The 16,539-nt window shown below is 38.2% G+C and overlaps 1 protein-coding gene across 3 annotated transcripts; it reads right to left on the minus strand.

Moving 5' to 3' along the window:
* Window positions 1-335: 335 nt before the first annotated feature.
* Window positions 336-14,971, minus strand: LOC311039321 (receptor-type tyrosine-protein kinase FLT3-like). 3 transcript variants are annotated; one of them, XM_084049125.1, is made up of 24 exons: window positions 14,849-14,971; window positions 13,353-13,435; window positions 11,587-11,720; window positions 11,290-11,414; window positions 10,982-11,105; window positions 10,685-10,821; window positions 10,210-10,385; window positions 9,488-9,623; window positions 8,216-8,390; window positions 7,819-7,919; window positions 7,586-7,694; window positions 6,860-7,062; window positions 6,642-6,763; window positions 6,295-6,427; window positions 5,874-5,978; window positions 5,666-5,776; window positions 4,627-4,783; window positions 4,400-4,515; window positions 3,853-3,983; window positions 3,168-3,290; window positions 2,914-3,025; window positions 2,685-2,784; window positions 1,764-1,869; window positions 336-1,451 (listed from the first exon to the last, which is right to left on the minus strand). In XM_084049125.1, the coding sequence occupies exons 1-24, from the start codon at window positions 14,874-14,876 to the stop codon at window positions 1,239-1,241; spliced, it is 3,060 nt and encodes a 1,019-aa protein (XP_083905251.1). In that variant the 5' UTR covers window positions 14,877-14,971; the 3' UTR covers window positions 336-1,238. The 3 variants fall into 3 exon arrangements, with proteins under 3 accessions (XP_083905251.1, XP_083905252.1, XP_083905250.1); XM_084049126.1 differs by having other exon boundaries at window positions 6,642-6,748; window positions 6,860-7,065; XM_084049124.1 differs by having other exon boundaries at window positions 6,860-7,065.
* Window positions 14,972-16,539: the final 1,568 nt, after the last annotated feature.

Genomic DNA, 16,539 nt, shown 5'->3' on the forward strand with positions numbered 1-16,539 from the left:
CACTGTTGGCTAATGAGCTGCGGTTTGACCGTGGTTCATATTTTTCCTCACTCTAAACAATGTTTTAATTATCCATAATGTTTGTAAAAGTAAACCTAAAAGTTTTAAGGTGACCTTTAGGCCTGTACAAACACGAAATAGCCTAGTAGGCTAAATCCTATATATGCAAATATATAGGCAACATTTTCAGAATGCAAACTTTGGCCTCTGGCGTCATCTAGTGCACAAAAACGTAATGGAAATGTAGGCTACATAATTCTAACCTAATGCATGATTCTATGTTCGGATCTACCATCCATCCATTGTTTTTCTTTTTTCAAGACGAAAACTCAAGATGATTTGAAACACTTTATTGAAATTATAAGCAGAAGAAAAACATTATCATATTCATATAAATCACATATCTTTCAAAGTTATTAAATATCGGTACACATCATTTAGATTTGAAATATATTTGTAGAAAAAAGTATAAACATTGCAATCTGGCCTGAAGTTGGCTGTGCTGATTTAATTACAGAAAACCCATGAACACTGAAATTGAATCTCGTAACTCAATTGTTGTATTCCTATAAAGTGCTAGGCCTACTAAATGAAAAATAAAGAAAGAGGAGATTAATTGTGAAATAATATAGACAAATATCCTGTATAATATACAAGTCCACTTAGAATATAGATGTAGTTCTAGTACAGATAAAATTAAATCACTGTGTTCTATTGCAGTGATATAAGATAAAACTTAAAGGGATAGTTCACCCCCAAAATGACATTTTTTCTATCGATTACTCACCCCATGGAGACTTGAATTCATGGATATATGGTCATTTGATGACCAGCAGCGTATGGAGACACAAAGGAATCTCTTTGTGTCTCCTACCGGATACATTAGGGTCTTTATTATTATCATCAAATTATTGGCTCAGGATGAAAAATAAAAAATAAAACTTGCTAAAAATCTTTATGAATATAATATAAATATTGCATTTCAGTGCACATTCAACCCCAAAGGATACCTCGAGAATACTGACATTTTAAATGTGTAAAATAAAAGCAAGCACATTGTAAAGCCTCTACTGAGCAAGTGGAGATTAATATGAATATAATGTCAAATAAATTCTATGAATATAAATAAACCAAATAAGATTGATGAGACTTGTTTCCATGAAAATGTAGCTACATTTGGCGAGCCCCATTCGGTCATGCAAATTACCTGGGTCTCAAATCCATCATGGACTCTAATCTCACTCTGATCCAGTAGGTTTCATACATTCATCATCAGCTGCTGTGGAGTGTGATGTGGCTGGTGGTTTAATTTCTTCAGTGGCATAGGTCTGACAGTACTGGTTTTGTGACTGACCGTCCTTCTCTTTAGTCAAGGCTGAGATGTCCAACACAGCAGGCGCGTTCTGGTAAAGTGAATCACTGGAGTTCTGGTCCGGTATGTTATGGTAGAGCTGAGAGAGGAGGGATATTTATTAAAATATTTCTGCCACTGTTGTGACCAATGGTATTATTTAAGGACAATGTTAATGTTTTAATTTCAATTGTTACAACATCATCACATGGGTATATTCTGCCCAAAATGTCTTCATGTACTGTTTGCCTGTAGCCAGCTATTCATTCTGCTAGACAGCACAATGCTGAGTGTTAATTGAACTAAAAATGTATCTTCATGGGTCAATTTTGAAACCCTCAAGATTCAAACTAACACTATATTACTGATTTGACTGTGTGCTTTGGGTGAGTCATCTGTAGAAAAGGCCTACCTTCTCTTCCATGACCATTAGTTGGTCATCCATGAAGCTCACCAATTTGGAGAACGGAGGCCGGTTGCAAGGTTCCAGGTCCCAGCACATGCACATCATCCCATACCTGGAGCAGCCAATGAATGACAATTTAGTTCATGCATTGACAGATCTTTGGGCATCTGTATTTGAAGAGCTATAATACCCTTGAGGCTGCTAACGTGCTTTTATCATATTCACAACCATTTCTTGATACACCAGCCCTCCTCGGTCCATAACCATGGGCAACGAAGGATGCCCAGGGTGATAATCTATATTTCGGCTGATACGGTTAGCTGCCCATTCAGCGCAACCTAAAATGCCAGCGCACACTGGACTGTATGGACCTCGACATGTCAACCATGTGGTAGAATTCACAGCTGAGGAGATACCAGATTTAAATCAGGTGCAAAAGGACCAAAACAACAGAAGTGGAAAACTGTGACCTGCACAGTTCACAGAATACCAAAACCAAATATCAACAGTGCCGAAGCCCGCCAGCAGCACCTGACCTTGTTGACAGTAATGTTAATCTATTTATTAAATTAAAGTGGTGATCAAATGCTATCTTTTTCTTGTCTGGTGAATAAACAGGGCTATGGGTATGTGATAAATGAACTATCACCTGGCATTTGTTGTGGGCCTTGGTATGCAACCTTCCGCCTGGCGGCATCATCGAGCTGGTACTCAATTGGATAACTTTGTATGCGTATTTACTATTTATCACATAGTAGTAAAGATACTGATCTGGCTTATGCCCTCACGTTTCTCTTAATGTAACTTTGCTGTTATTCTTCATTTTATCTATTCTAAAATGGATAAGATAGCCACGTTGTGAGAATAGAATACAACATTAGAATTGATTTGGTACAGATGGGATACATATGGACTGATAATACTTACACAGACTCATTGGCATAGTATGGACACTCCATCTTAAATCCTCTCTCAATCATGGAGTAGAATTTGCTGTCCACCTTTACACCAGGATATGGAGTGACACCTGATGTCCAGAGAAAATATATGAATATATTATACTGTATGTCTCCAAGTGTATGTTGTAATCCACTTGGATCCACGTTTGTCTATGCTTATATCTATTGTTCCTGGATAATGCTTGAGTCGTCTATACCAAGAGAGAAGATTTCCCAGAGCAGTATTCCGTAGGCCCAGATGTCACTCTGCATGGTGTACATGCCCTGGAAGATACTCTCTGGAGCCATCCACTTCACAGGCAGACGCACCTAGAGAACAGCACATTTCACACGCACATGTTGTGTATAAGAAATGACAGACCGCACCCAAGATGTGAATAACAGTGAGTAAACGAATGTAAGTAAATGCACATAAAGGGTTATGTTAAGTGAGAGATAAAAAGTCACTTACGTTTCCTTTCACAACGTAGTTGGAGTCATTGTCGATGTCCCGGGCCAGTCCAAAATCGGCAATCTTCACCAGTCTGCCCTTAGTCACCAAAACGTTCCGGGCTGCCAGGTCTCGATGGATACACTAACAGGAGCAGTGAACAGTTACGTTTGTCAGTCGTGGCCCCTGTCATTCTGATAAAGGTTCAATATACACTTGCAGTATGAAACACCATAATCTTACTACCAGTTTTGTTTTTCATAGTGATTGTCTGAACTTCTCTTACAGGGACAACAACAATATATATGACAGTTTAATATGAATGTATTTCATGTTCTTGTTCTTCTTTCATGTTATACCAGGGTTATTTACTTTTTGATTGTTTTTATTTTATTTTTTATAGTTTGGATTAAAATGGTCTCTTTCAAACAATAACATTGTTTTGACATTTTTTGATTTACGACAAATAAAAATGAATGAATGAAAAATAAACCTGAATAAATGGTCAAATAAATTTGGAATCAACCTACAGGGAACAATATATAAGGCAGCAAATGCAAAATGCAATCTCAGACCACCCATGCTCTGTGCATGATATGATCCTAAAAAAAAAACACAAAATACAATTTAAAAAAGTGGAAATAGCACTCCCCCAAAACAATTTAAAAGTTAAAACTCTTGACTTTGTGTGCGTGTGTGTCCTTACATTCTTAGAGGAGAGGAACTCCATGCCCTTGGCTACCTGGTAGGCAAAGCTCAGTAGATCATTGTATGTCAGGACATGTAAGTCTTCTGGCTGATTTTCTGACTCCTCATACAGCATGAAGCTCTCTGGATCTGAATACAAACAGGGATCAGTTGATCTATACAGTCGATAAGCCCTGCAATACGCAGGGATCATCGCCATGCTGGCTTGTGGTGGACATTTTTGTCTAAATTATATTTTTGCCATGGACATACAAATGAACGGACAATAATATTACCAGAAACACATAAAGAGCTATAGCCTTAAATGACCTGTACAGGTGTGTAACTCTGAGAATGCACAATTTGGTTCCATTTGTGCACTCTCAGAGTTATGGGAGTCATTGAAAATAAGTGGGCCTGTCCCGATTTTATGTATGTCATTATGGGTGAACATAAAAAAGGAACATTCAATCAAAAATAGCAACAATAGCAGAACTACAAGCTCACAACATGTTACCATTTTTGAAAAAGGTCATAAGTGGATAACTGTAAAATGAGTACATTACCTTCAGTCATGTTGTCCATGGGAGTGGAGTTCAGGTTGAGGAGAGCTAGGCTTTCCTGCCCCCTGGTGGTAGCAGGGTACATAGGCACATAATTTCCATCTGGTCTCTGGAATTCACTATAGGAAAAGGGAAAGAGATGGTGTGTTAGCCCATCCTATAGAGTAAATCTTTAATGAATAGATTCAGACATAACAATCTGCCCCTCCCCCCTCCTCCAAGGTTTGTACCCAGAGCTTTTCTCGGGCTGCAGGTTGTGGTAAAGGTTGCTGAAACGGTCCTTGTTGAAGGCATCTGTCAGAGACTTGTGGTAGAGGTCTCTGTTGATCTTAAGGTAGTTCAACAGGTCTCCATTACAACAGTACTGGAAGATCAGGTACGCAGGCCCTATAAGACATAAAAGGATATTTTGCATGTCATAATAAAGGCAGCTTCCTTTGCCTACCAGATTGATGGCGTTTACTCCATTTATTATAGTAAATAATAATAGGAATATTCAAGAAATGCAAGGTGCACATAAAACCGCTGAAATACAATAAAATCAGCAACAGAGTAAATACACAATGACATGTATAAAACATAAAGCGTAATGAGAAATATAAAAATGAAGGGGGAAAGAACCTACATTTTATTATTTTACTTATGGAAAGGCGTTTCGATTAATTGTGTTTTAAGAAGCTATTTAGATGGAGACACCAATTTATCGAAAAAGCTGCCATAACAGCAAAGGCACGGTCGGTTACCCTTTGTTCTCAGCCTGGACTCAGGAACAACCAACGTGAGAACATCAGGCTGTGCATAGGCTTGTGCTGTAAGTGGTTAATAACTCTAAAATGTAATTAGGAGCCAGGCCATGTAGTGCCTCCAAAGTAATAAGCAACCAATCCTAAAACAGGATTTAGTTTAAAGTCAAGGACCAGCATTGTGTACAATTAGCGGCCTATTGTTTTTTTGCTTAAGACATGTCGAAAACACCAGTTCACAAATTGCGTACATTTGTGCTAAAATTACTTTTATATACTTTCCTGTGATTATCTACAGTTTCATGGTATCCTGTATGGCAGCCCCCCTTCAGGAAGTAAAAAAATAAGCCATAACATATTTACAAATATCATTTGGTCTACTGCATGACAACACACAAATCGCAAAAGTGCTTGTTCTTAAACACATTTGAAGAGCAGTCTGCTGAATTTCATTGAAGGTTCTGATTGGCAGTTACTCTTTGTAAATGTATTTGTTGTGCCTGTGAACAGTAATTGGGTCTGGTACCTGAGCCAGTGCATGCCCCCAGCAGGTTGACAATGTTGCTATGGTGACCAATGTGAGTCAGCATCTTCAGTTCTGACATCAGAGCCTCCTTCTCCTCTGCCTGATGTTTCTCTGCAGAACCAAGCACCACATCAGACTTGACTTACTGTATATCTAAACAACGTCTTAAAAGGTTACACGTGGTATAGAGAGCATCCCAAACACTGACCTTTTAGCATCTTGACAGCCACCTGCTGTGAGACCCCAGGCTTGTTGATGCCATAGGCTGTAGCTTGGACCACCATGCCAAAGGCCCCAGAGCCCAGCTCTTTCCCTTGGTAACATAAACATACGGCATATGTGAGGCTATTTCTAATGGACTCTATTCCAAATGGTATATTGTCTTAAGTGCTAAGAAAACAGTTTTTATGCTATAGTACTTAAAGTACTAAAGCAATATGCAATGTAAAACAAATAAATCAGTCTGGTTACTGTCATTATTGCATTTGTTGAATAACAAATCAGGGCAGACTTCATGCCTCTGCATGACTGCAGACTCCATTAGCCTGCATGCACATCATCATACAGACATTATGGTCTGTCTTTTGGACATTAATTTTGCATACATTAGGTTACTGTAATAGTCATACCCAATTCTAGGTTTTCCCTGGGAAACTCCCATTTCTGGTCATATTGAAAGTCCTTGAAGTTGATGTAGATGTAGTCATTGTCATTAGGCCCAACCATCTGGATCATCTGCAGCTGGCTCTGGTACTGAGGTTTCTATTGAGAAGAGAATTTTTGGCGTTTTGTGTGTGTGTGTGTGTGTGTGTGTGTGTGTGTGTGTGTGTGTGTGTGTGTGTGTGTGTGTGTGTGTGTGTGTGTGTGTGTGTGTGTGTGTGTGTGTGTGTGTGTGTGTGTGTGTGTGTGCGCGTGCGTGCGTGCGTGCGTGCGTGCGCGCGCATGTAAATTGTGTTTTTTCTTTACAGGTGCATACCTTCTTCTTCACAAAGTACATGAGCACAATAGTCACTGCCATCAAAGCGAATAGCAGGAAAAAACTGCAGGCTTTCAGGACAGTAGTGTTGTTGCCATTATCCGAACCTGAAAGAAAAAGAGCTACAGAACAGCTATTTATGACAACCACTTTCTAACAACACTTATCGTAGTAGCACAGTAAATACATTATAATTTGCAATGCAAAACAGGTCTCACCCCTGGGCTGTGGTTGCTTTGTAGGTTCATAGTAGTACTTATCACTGCACCGAGTACCTACTGAATTTGTGAGGCAAAGCCTAACATAGTGGCCTTCATTCTGTTTGGCTAGAGAGCTGCTCAGCTTCTTGTTGCACCGCAGATCTGAGTCTTCTTTAGTGGTACCTGGTATCTCTTTCCAGAAAGCAGATTCTGGCTGACAGCTGCTGTAAGGAGACAAAGCAGGGTAACGTTTTGTCAAACTTTCTGCGACTCTGCGACAGCGCCGCCTCATCTCTATGGTATGGCCTGAGACAACTTTACATTGTTGACAAAATGGCCAACAGAGTTACAATATAAGCAGAGGGTGATTTGGATTTGGCAGAAAAAGAGGACGTTTTGAATGTACTTTTGCTGACAGCCAGGAGGAAGAAGAAACAGAGAAGGAAGGAAATGTGTGAGGTGGAGACACCGCAACACATTTTTGATTGGTTGATAAGACGAGGAGCTTACTTCGTCTTTTCAACCAAGATAAATATGCAACATTTCTGCAACCTTTAATTTTTTCGGAGGTCTGCGATGGTCCTCTGCGACTTGTTTTTCATCACCCCGTGTAACATGTCGTATGACTCTTGTTGTGCACAACTTAAATTGCTTAAGAGTGTTGAAGTTTAGTTTATATCCCCTGCATGTGTATTCCAGTAAAGTAATACCCTCTAACCTGGGTAGTGCTGGGGACAAACCTACCTGTAATTGGCCAGAGGGCAGGACATCCAAGTCATGTTTGCTGGGACAGGACTTATAGCCTCACAGGACCAGTTCATAGCATTCTGGTAACAATGGATCATTGATTCATCTGAAATGAAGGTAAAGTCAGTGAATTGACTGACATATAATAGATATTACTGTATGCAGCCTGCAGGTTGTATTTGTTCCAGAAGACATGCACGCATGCCACGCAGGCAGTGTCTCCATCTTACCTGCCACACACACAGACAGGACCTTTGTTTCTGTTTTTCTTCCTGCCTTCAGGTGTAATTTATATTCTCCAGATTTGTTTTGAAGACACAGCTCCAGAGTTCTGAGGAAAGAGGCAGCCATGTACACACCCCAATACATTATACACCCCATATCATCATTTGACTTTACGGTTCTTATTCTTTAGTTACTCTATGCAAAGCAACATATTGATTATGTATGTTTCTTTTATTATTTACTTTGAAACTTAAAATGTTTTATTGAGGGGGAATTACCACAAAACTACAGGAACGAGTAAGAACTGTACTTTACTTTTTCAATTCTTTCTAGAACTGTACTTCTGTAAATGTCCCGTGCATAGAAACTGCTCAGTAAGAAGAAGCACTTTGATTTAATGACCTGTTCTTCCATAGCCGTGTGGGCCTGACACAGTCAGTCTTGATGTTTTCTGGGTCCTCCCAGGCGCAGCTCTGAAGTACAGGGTGAGAGTAGACATCGGCCTGTAAGCAGAAGGGTGTGTCCCTGACCGATATGGTTTTGTTGTTCTCCACCTGAACAAAGAGGAACTCCTCAGCTGAGGGACACATAAGAATAAAACTGTCAAATGGAAGATGTGACAACCCTGTTCTATGTCATCTTCAGGGATAATTTATATTCCATCCCTTTGTCTTGCGCTGGCATATAGGATTGCATTCTCTGTATTGTCAACAAGGTGGGAAATGGATACCCGCCACCAACCAAATGTTGCATGGTTCATTTTGCCTGTACACTGTAGAGTAGACTAATGGGAAGCTTGAAGCAAGTTCAACAACCTGAAGCGATGTTGAACTTTGGTAGAACCATGAGCAGTGGTGGAAAGTACTTTAGTCAAGTACTGTATTTCAGTACACTTTTGAGGTACTTTTTACTTTACTGGAGTATTTCCAATTTCCAATACTTGTACTTCTACTCCACTACATCTCAGAGGCAAATATTGTACTTTTAATTATTCAAAAACTTTAGTTACTAGTTACGTTGTTGATTTAGATTATTATTACAAAACATACATTCACCACTTCAGCCCTATATACCGTATATATACTTTGGCTATTTGTAAATAGCCGGCGACACGTTGTGAGCTTGTAGATCTGCTATTTTAGAAAGATGTTTTAGACATTTGAAAATGTGTGAAATGGGACATTCTGTGTATTGAGTACTTTTACTTTTGGTCCTTTAAGTATATTTAAAGAATAAAAGTATATTTTAACTTTTAGGGAAAACGAATGCAAACTAATGCAGACAAAGCAAATTCTGCCGATATATAAAACAAGAGGTAGCTAAGAAGGTCGTTGTTTTGTTTTTTCCAGATTTTTCTTATGATAAGGGAGTAAACACATGAATAAGTAATGACTATACACCAGTATATACTGTATGTATATACAGTATATGTATGTGTATATAAATTATATATATGGATGGATGGATGGATAGCTGGATAGCTGGATAGCTGGATGGCTGGATAGATGGATAGATGGATAGATGGATGGATGGATAGATGGATAGATAGATAGATAAATCTCTGACCTAAAACACACCATGACCATATGGCAAACGATCAGGGATCAAGTACTCAGTTACACAGAGACATAAAGTCATGACATCTTGAAATGAGGAATTTATATTTCTACAAACCCAGGACTTGAACACGGACAGATTTGGTTTTGCCTTGTGTCTTGCAGGTATATGTTCCACTGTGGTTTCCAGTAACTGAGTCAATGAACAGGTAGCGCATATTTTTGCTGTCATGTCTATCGTCAGCTATGCAAATCTAAAGGGAAGAGACAGTGTTGTATTAAAAACTTGGGATTGGGAAATTGGGAAGAATGGAGGCAGAATTTAATGATCTTTTCAGATGCAGGGTTTGATTTGTAAAAGAAACATTTTGTTAATGACTTAAGCCCTATGTGCTGTGTCTTATTTGACAAATGGCAAAAAAAATGTTGATCTACAAGCTCTCAGCACATCCCATTTATGTCACTGCATGTCATATTTTTGTAATTAAAAAACAGAAAATTGTGACATTTTGAAAAAAGACATTTGAAAATTTGACCCAAAAAAGGGATGTCATGTTAATGTGGTTAACATAGATTGTTTATTAAATAAAATTGTTAATTGTGATATCAAACAAATATCAGACATATCAGTCATGTATATAATTCAGTCTGGCCAAAAACAGGGATAAAAAAAGTCTCCACACCGGTGTTAAACAATGTATGACCGGAGGGGAGGATACCAAAAGCAGGAGGCATAGATTCCCCCCTATCCCCCTCAGCAAATTGAACCCTCCAGAACTCTATTGAGTTCACGTGACAGAACACCAGAGAAACTGCTGATACTGGTATTAGTTACTGTACCTCCTCCACTTTGTTCCCAAAACATGGTGCTGTGCTGCTGTTTATTGCTTTACTGTCTCTATCCCACTCTATTGGTGTTTTCAAGGCTTTGGTTTTGCAGCGAAGCAGCAGGGGTTGACCAGGGCTGAGAGTCACACGCCGAGGCTCTTCATCTGGCCTCCAATCACTATCCATGTCTGAAAGACAAGCAGCCAAGTGGCTTATGTCAAAAACAATCCATACTGTATATATATATACACACACACTGTATAACTGTAAACTATATGCTGTATATCATACTGCATATGGACATGTCTAATTGGTGTGTGTGTGTGTGTGTGTGTGTGTGTGTGTGTGTGTGTGTGTGTGTGTTTACCCAACTATAAAAAATGAATTCATCTTTAAAAATGTTTTAAAGTAATGTTGCATTAGGCATATTGCAGGTAGAATGTTATACAACCATGGTTATGGTAATTGTATTGACTAGTTGCATTACCATAGTCATACAGCTGGGAGCATTCTTTCCCCTCTGTGTTAGAGGCACAGCACATCACTGTTGTACTGACATATTTTGTACTTTTAATGGTGCTTGCTGCCCTTTCGTTGTATGTATCAACCCCTTTGTCACCATCACTGTTGAATAAGATACATTTCATGAGTGATTACATGGGGGAGTGGTGCAATATGAATATTTTCTCAAAAGGATTAACATTAACGGACTACATTTTAAATTAATTAAAAACAATTGTCTGGATTTTGCAAGCAAATATTATATGTGATGCCTTTCCCAGACCTCTCCAAGTCTTTGGACCATTTTATTGTAGGCATGGGGCAGCCGGAGGAGATACACTGGAACTCCACAGAATACATTTTACCTAGAGGGGCTTTCAATTTCAGCTTTGGTATGGTGGGGCTTTCTGGAAATAATCAGAGGAGAATTGTTACATTACGGTAAAACTGGTCTAGGTTTTCTTTCAGCATTCAAAGCTCTAATATTGTATTCTGACATGATGTGTGCTTGCTGAGCAACAATATACAGTAGACAAGGTATAATGCGATGTGAGCATATATTAGGCTTGAGAGACCTATGCTGTTACTTACTGTGCACATTGAGAACATTGAGATGTATAACCAGGGAGGATTTGATGCCATTAGTTGTTTCCCATTCTAAAGTATATTCCCCAGTATCCCTCTCCGAAAGTGGTGGTAGGATATAACTCCCATTGCTGCAAAGAGATGCTGTTATCATGGCAGTCGAAGCATAGTGCACACATGCATGCATGCACGTACACACACACACACACACACACACACACACACACACACACACACACACACACACACACACACACACACACACACACACACACACACACACACACACACACACACACTTACATTGTCAGTGCAGGATTCTTTCCTTGGCTCCACTTGCAGGCAGGATCTCCAGAGAAGTTTTGTGGGATGATTTTGAGATTCTTACCAGCACACACATCCACATTACCAGAGGTATTCGGATGAAGATAGAGTACCTGAAATACAAGCCTCACCTGGTCATAATCCTAAATTCATTATCATTCAGTGTGATTTTAGAATCCTATTCAACACTGTTGATATGTGCATTTTCTTCAGTGTTCACTGTATTCTAGCTGGCTACATAATAGTGGGTGTTTGGCATTTTGGATTATTGAAAAGACAACACAGAATTAAATCTGCAAGAAGCAATGACGGGCCACACACCACAAAAGAGAATGCATCTATAAGTGTTTACAATTATGGTAAGTGGATTATGTCTAGTATGTCTACACACAAGAAAACAGTATTTTAGATATGTAGTGAAATGACTGCATCTGTCTACTTCAGAAAAAGGGGAAGTCAAGCTTGAACTGGTCTCAGTAAACTTTTAAAATAGTACAGTGTCAAAGTTCTGCTTTAAAGTTTTAAGCAACCTGTAGATATTATGTGAACTCTGAGAGGCATAATGGTTTAGATAGCAATGTGACCGCTTTGTTTTTATGTATGTATTTTATGTTTTATGTATGCTGCTGCTGAGGCCAGCTGTGTTCACAGCCTGTATGCAACCTTTATGCATCTGCATTTTGTGTAGATATAAACTATAAACATTTAAGTGTTACAATTCCATGCTGTGCTTCCAATTTTAGATGTTGCCAATTCCCCCCATGTCTCTGTCACTGCCAACCACTGTTGGTCTAGGGAGGGTGGGTGTAGACCATACATGGGCAACTGGCGGCCTGGGGGCCACATGCGGCCCTCACCTTCACTTAATGTGGCCCACGGGCTTTGAAATTAAATAAATATTTCACTTTTCAGGATTTCAATTCAAAAATAGCAAAACAGAATTCAGGACTCCAATTCCAAAATAGCAGAAATAGCAGATGTACAAGGTCAAAACGCGTCGCGATGCGATGTGTTTTGAGCTTGAAGATCTGCTATTTTTGCAACTTTTGTGTGACATACTAGAATGACAAAGTACGGTATTAATTTACGGGAAAAAAAGTAAAAATATGGAGATAAGAGGTTTCTGCATCAAACCAACATGCAATGTGGCCCCCTGGAGTGAGTGTGGAAATAATAGTGGCCCTCTCCATCATCAAAGTTGCCCACCCCTGGTGTAACTGTAGACAATCATGGGTCTCCTCTGGTATGGAGTTGTGAGCCGCTAATAACTGTTCTGAGTGTTGACTGCTAAAAACTCCTTACACCGTGAGATAATCGTATTGCTTATCCACCGTTTCTATTCTGCTTCATCTATTTTATTCTGTCAATTGTGGTGGTTCCATTAGGGTGGTACACCAGTACACCACGCTACCTATGATGCCACAGACTCACCTAGTTCTGTTTTTGTCTTGTCCTGATATTCCGTGACTGTTTTGTGTTTAACACCTTTGTCTGTGAGGAACGGCATTTCGTTCAGCCGTATTCTTTCTATGTGTATGAATGACAATCAAATTGATTCGATTTTTCAAATAACATGCTTATTCCTGAATGAGGTGAAATGTGTTTATTTGTATTTGTTTATTGTTGCTGATGGATGATTCAGGGAAGACCTCAAAAACACAATACCCATTGCACATAATAAATACATTATATAAATACTGCATACTGTAACTGTGAACAAAAAAATGATCTGGAAGGTGGTTTACCTGGTGGCAGGGTAAACAGGACAGGTTCTGGACTGCATCTCCGTCGAAGCCATCAACTGTGGCAGCCCACAGCAGGAGCACAGCTTGAACGACAGGAAACTTTATCAGCTACTTTCCTCTTGAATTTGTCTTTTTTGAATGGGTCTTGAATATTTAGATATGTTTAGGGGTGTTGAGTGCGCAAACGCTTTTATGAAGTGAGACTCTCGATATGGCGAGTCGAAACTAATTTAGTTATAAAATGATATTCTCCATAAAGATATGTTCTGTGTGTTGTGTATGTTTTTAATCTTATTCTAGGTTGAGACTAAAATTACTTATGAGTTGAAGGACTTTCAAACAGTTTTACTCAGCTATTTGAACAGTTCAACTTCTTCTAAAAGTGGTTTCATTAGTAAACTGTGTTCTAATACAGAAGTACAGGTTACGTTTTGTATGTTAGTGTATCATTGCTTCAAGTCTATGTATCTGTTCTGACTCTTTGTCTTTGGCATATATATATCTAGCATCACCCATTCATCTTTGGAATATGTTTGCCACTATTGATATGTTAAAAACCTTTGAGTCCCCTCAAGCTTTCTAAATAGGACTAGTTAAATGTTTTTCAAATATATTTAGTTAAAGTTATAGTAGTATAGTAGTAGTAGTAGTAGTAGCAGCAGCAGTAATACTAATAATAACAGCAATAATAACAATAATAAACTGTATTTACATAGCACCTTTAAAAAACAGAGTTTACAAACTGCTTTGACAGATACAAAATCACGATACAAAGAAATAAATAACATTAGAGCCATATAAAAATGTAGGTAAATTCAAAAACAAGTTAAAAAAAGAACACAGAGCAAAAACACAGTAAAGAGAAAACAGAAGGATATTGAAAGATAAAGATGGTGGAACAGATGAGAAATCTGCATTAATGAATGTAAATATAAATAGGCTATAATAAAAGAATAAAAGCACTAAAAAGACATAGCCTAATGAAATAAAGATTCAAACCTACTCAAAATCATAATAATAATTAATAGGCACCACATATCTGGAACAAACTTCCAGAAAACTGCAGGTCTGCTGGCAACTAAATACCTTTCTGTTAGCTGCTGCTTTTGAGAGTTATTTTTCTCTTTTCTTTTATCTTCTGCACTGTAACTGCATGTATTCATTTTTACTTATTTTGTTTTATGCATCATGTCATTTTATAATTTTATAATATATGTTTACTTTGCTTGATGTCCCGTGTAAATCACATTGAATTGCCTTGTTGTTGAAATGTGCAATACAAATAAAACTGCCTTGCCTTGCCTATATATAAATGAAAGTGTAGGCATATTCATCATTTTGGAAAACATGATAAATCTATAGGCATATATTGCTCCGAATCCAGTTATAGATATGTTAAATCAGGCTTTAAAGTCAGCCAAATATATTTGCAGTTGCATTGTAATAATTGTTACTATTTGCATGTATGCAGTAAAGGTACCAGGGACCGGACTCACCGACGATTAGTGCCCCCTTCCCTCGCATTGCAAAAACTTTCGTCGCTTTGTCACATAGATAAGGATGGATGGGTCCCCAAGAAATGATGAATATGATCGCGTGACGACGAATGAGAGCCTTTAAACAAGGGAAGTTGCGATAGTGATGTCATCAAGTTAATTAGGCCTATGATTAGTTAGCTACAGCTAATTTAAAAGAGAAAAGAAAAAAACTCACATCACGAATGTGAAAGGGGAAACGGGAGTGAAATAAAGTCATTTCTATCCCCCCCCCCCCCCCCCCGAACTGTGCTCTCTTGGGTTTAATCCTATTTAACATCCCTTTGTAGAACTGTACTTTTCTGTGCTTTTTTTGTGCGCAAACGACTAAATAAAGCATTCAATCAATCAATCAATCAAACCACTTCTGAAGTAGGCTATCTTATGGACATTCAATGTATTATTTTTATTTTTAAATATTTGTTTTTGTTTTACAGGTTTAGTCATTTCGTTTGTTTTCCTATTTCAAATGTATTCAAATGTATTATATTCAAGCATTTTGTGTTACATCATGTATTTTGATGCCCTGTGACAGTTTTTATTTTATTTTATTTAGGCTATATCAGATGAGTCAGATAGATGTAGCAGGTTGAAATAAGATGTTAACTTGAACCATTAAGACCTGAGTCCGATTCTACAAATGTCATCTAAATCCTAACTTATGTTGCTATAATTATCAGTGCTTACCAAACTCCTTCATGTCAAGGACCTCCAAAAGTATTTGGCCACGGACCCCCATCTCAAAATATGTAGTTCCAGGGACGCCCAGAAGCAAAGATTTGAGTTAGAAATGTTCGCTTTAGATATATATATATTGAAAGATTTGCAAAAAAAAACACTTATTTGTATTAAAAAAAAACCTTTACAAAAAAAAAAACCTTTACGTTTACAAAACCTGCTGCAATTTCCACGATGGTAACAGAGCAGCAGGTGATCAGAAAGCATCACCACACCAGGCATTTACTTTGTGAAGTTGGCTCGGCTGACGATGTTCTCATATCCCGAAGAAGCAGGCCAGACTTCCTCCATTCAAAGATGACATTTGTTTTCGTTCACAAAAACGACCATGCTCTGTAGGTGCAAACGTATTGTTTACAACGTAGATTGTACTATAGTAGTAGCCAACTGCCAAACATTGTAGCAAATGTACGTTCCTCTTTGATCAAGGTAGTATAGACCCAGTGGTGGAAGTACATTTACTCAAGTAATGCAGTACACAATCTGAGGATTTTTTACTTTACTGGAGTATTTTACATTTTCAACAGTTTTTCTCCTACTACACTACATCTCAGAGGCAAATATTATACTTTTACTCCACTACAATTATTTGAAAACTTTAGTTACTAGTTACTAGATTTTGAGTATTATTACAAAACATACATTAACCACTTCAGTCCTATACATTTCGGCCATTTGTACACATTTTGAACTTGGCGAAATGGGACATTCTGCACAATGAGTACTTTATACTTTTGGTACATTTTGATACCAATACTTTAGGACTTTCACTCAAGTCCATCTTCAATTCCGGACTTTTACTTGTAACGGAGTATGTATGTATGCATTGCAATTTGCACTATTGATACTTTTATTTAAAGTAAAAAAATGTGAGTCCTTTTCCCACCACTGAGTATACCCACAATGCAAAGCCA

The sequence above is a fragment of the Gymnoscopelus microlampas genome, assembly GCF_963454915.1.
Source record: "Gymnoscopelus microlampas genome assembly, chromosome: 22".
Lineage (NCBI taxonomy): Eukaryota > Metazoa > Chordata > Actinopteri > Myctophiformes > Myctophidae > Gymnoscopelus > Gymnoscopelus microlampas.

Excerpts from the sequence above, each read along its gene's own strand:
- LOC311039321 (XM_084049124.1), bottom strand. The coding sequence starts at position 14,876 with ATGCGAGGGAAGGGGGCACTAATCGTCG. Across the intron at positions 9,624-10,209 it reads TTGGGAACAAAGTGGAGGAG|ATTTGCATAGCTGACGATAG; the intron begins GTACAGTAACTA and ends TCTTCCCTTTAG. Across the intron at positions 4,516-4,626 it reads CAGCCCGAGAAAAGCTCTGG|TGAATTCCAGAGACCAGATG; the intron begins GTACAAACCTTG and ends CTTTTCCTATAG.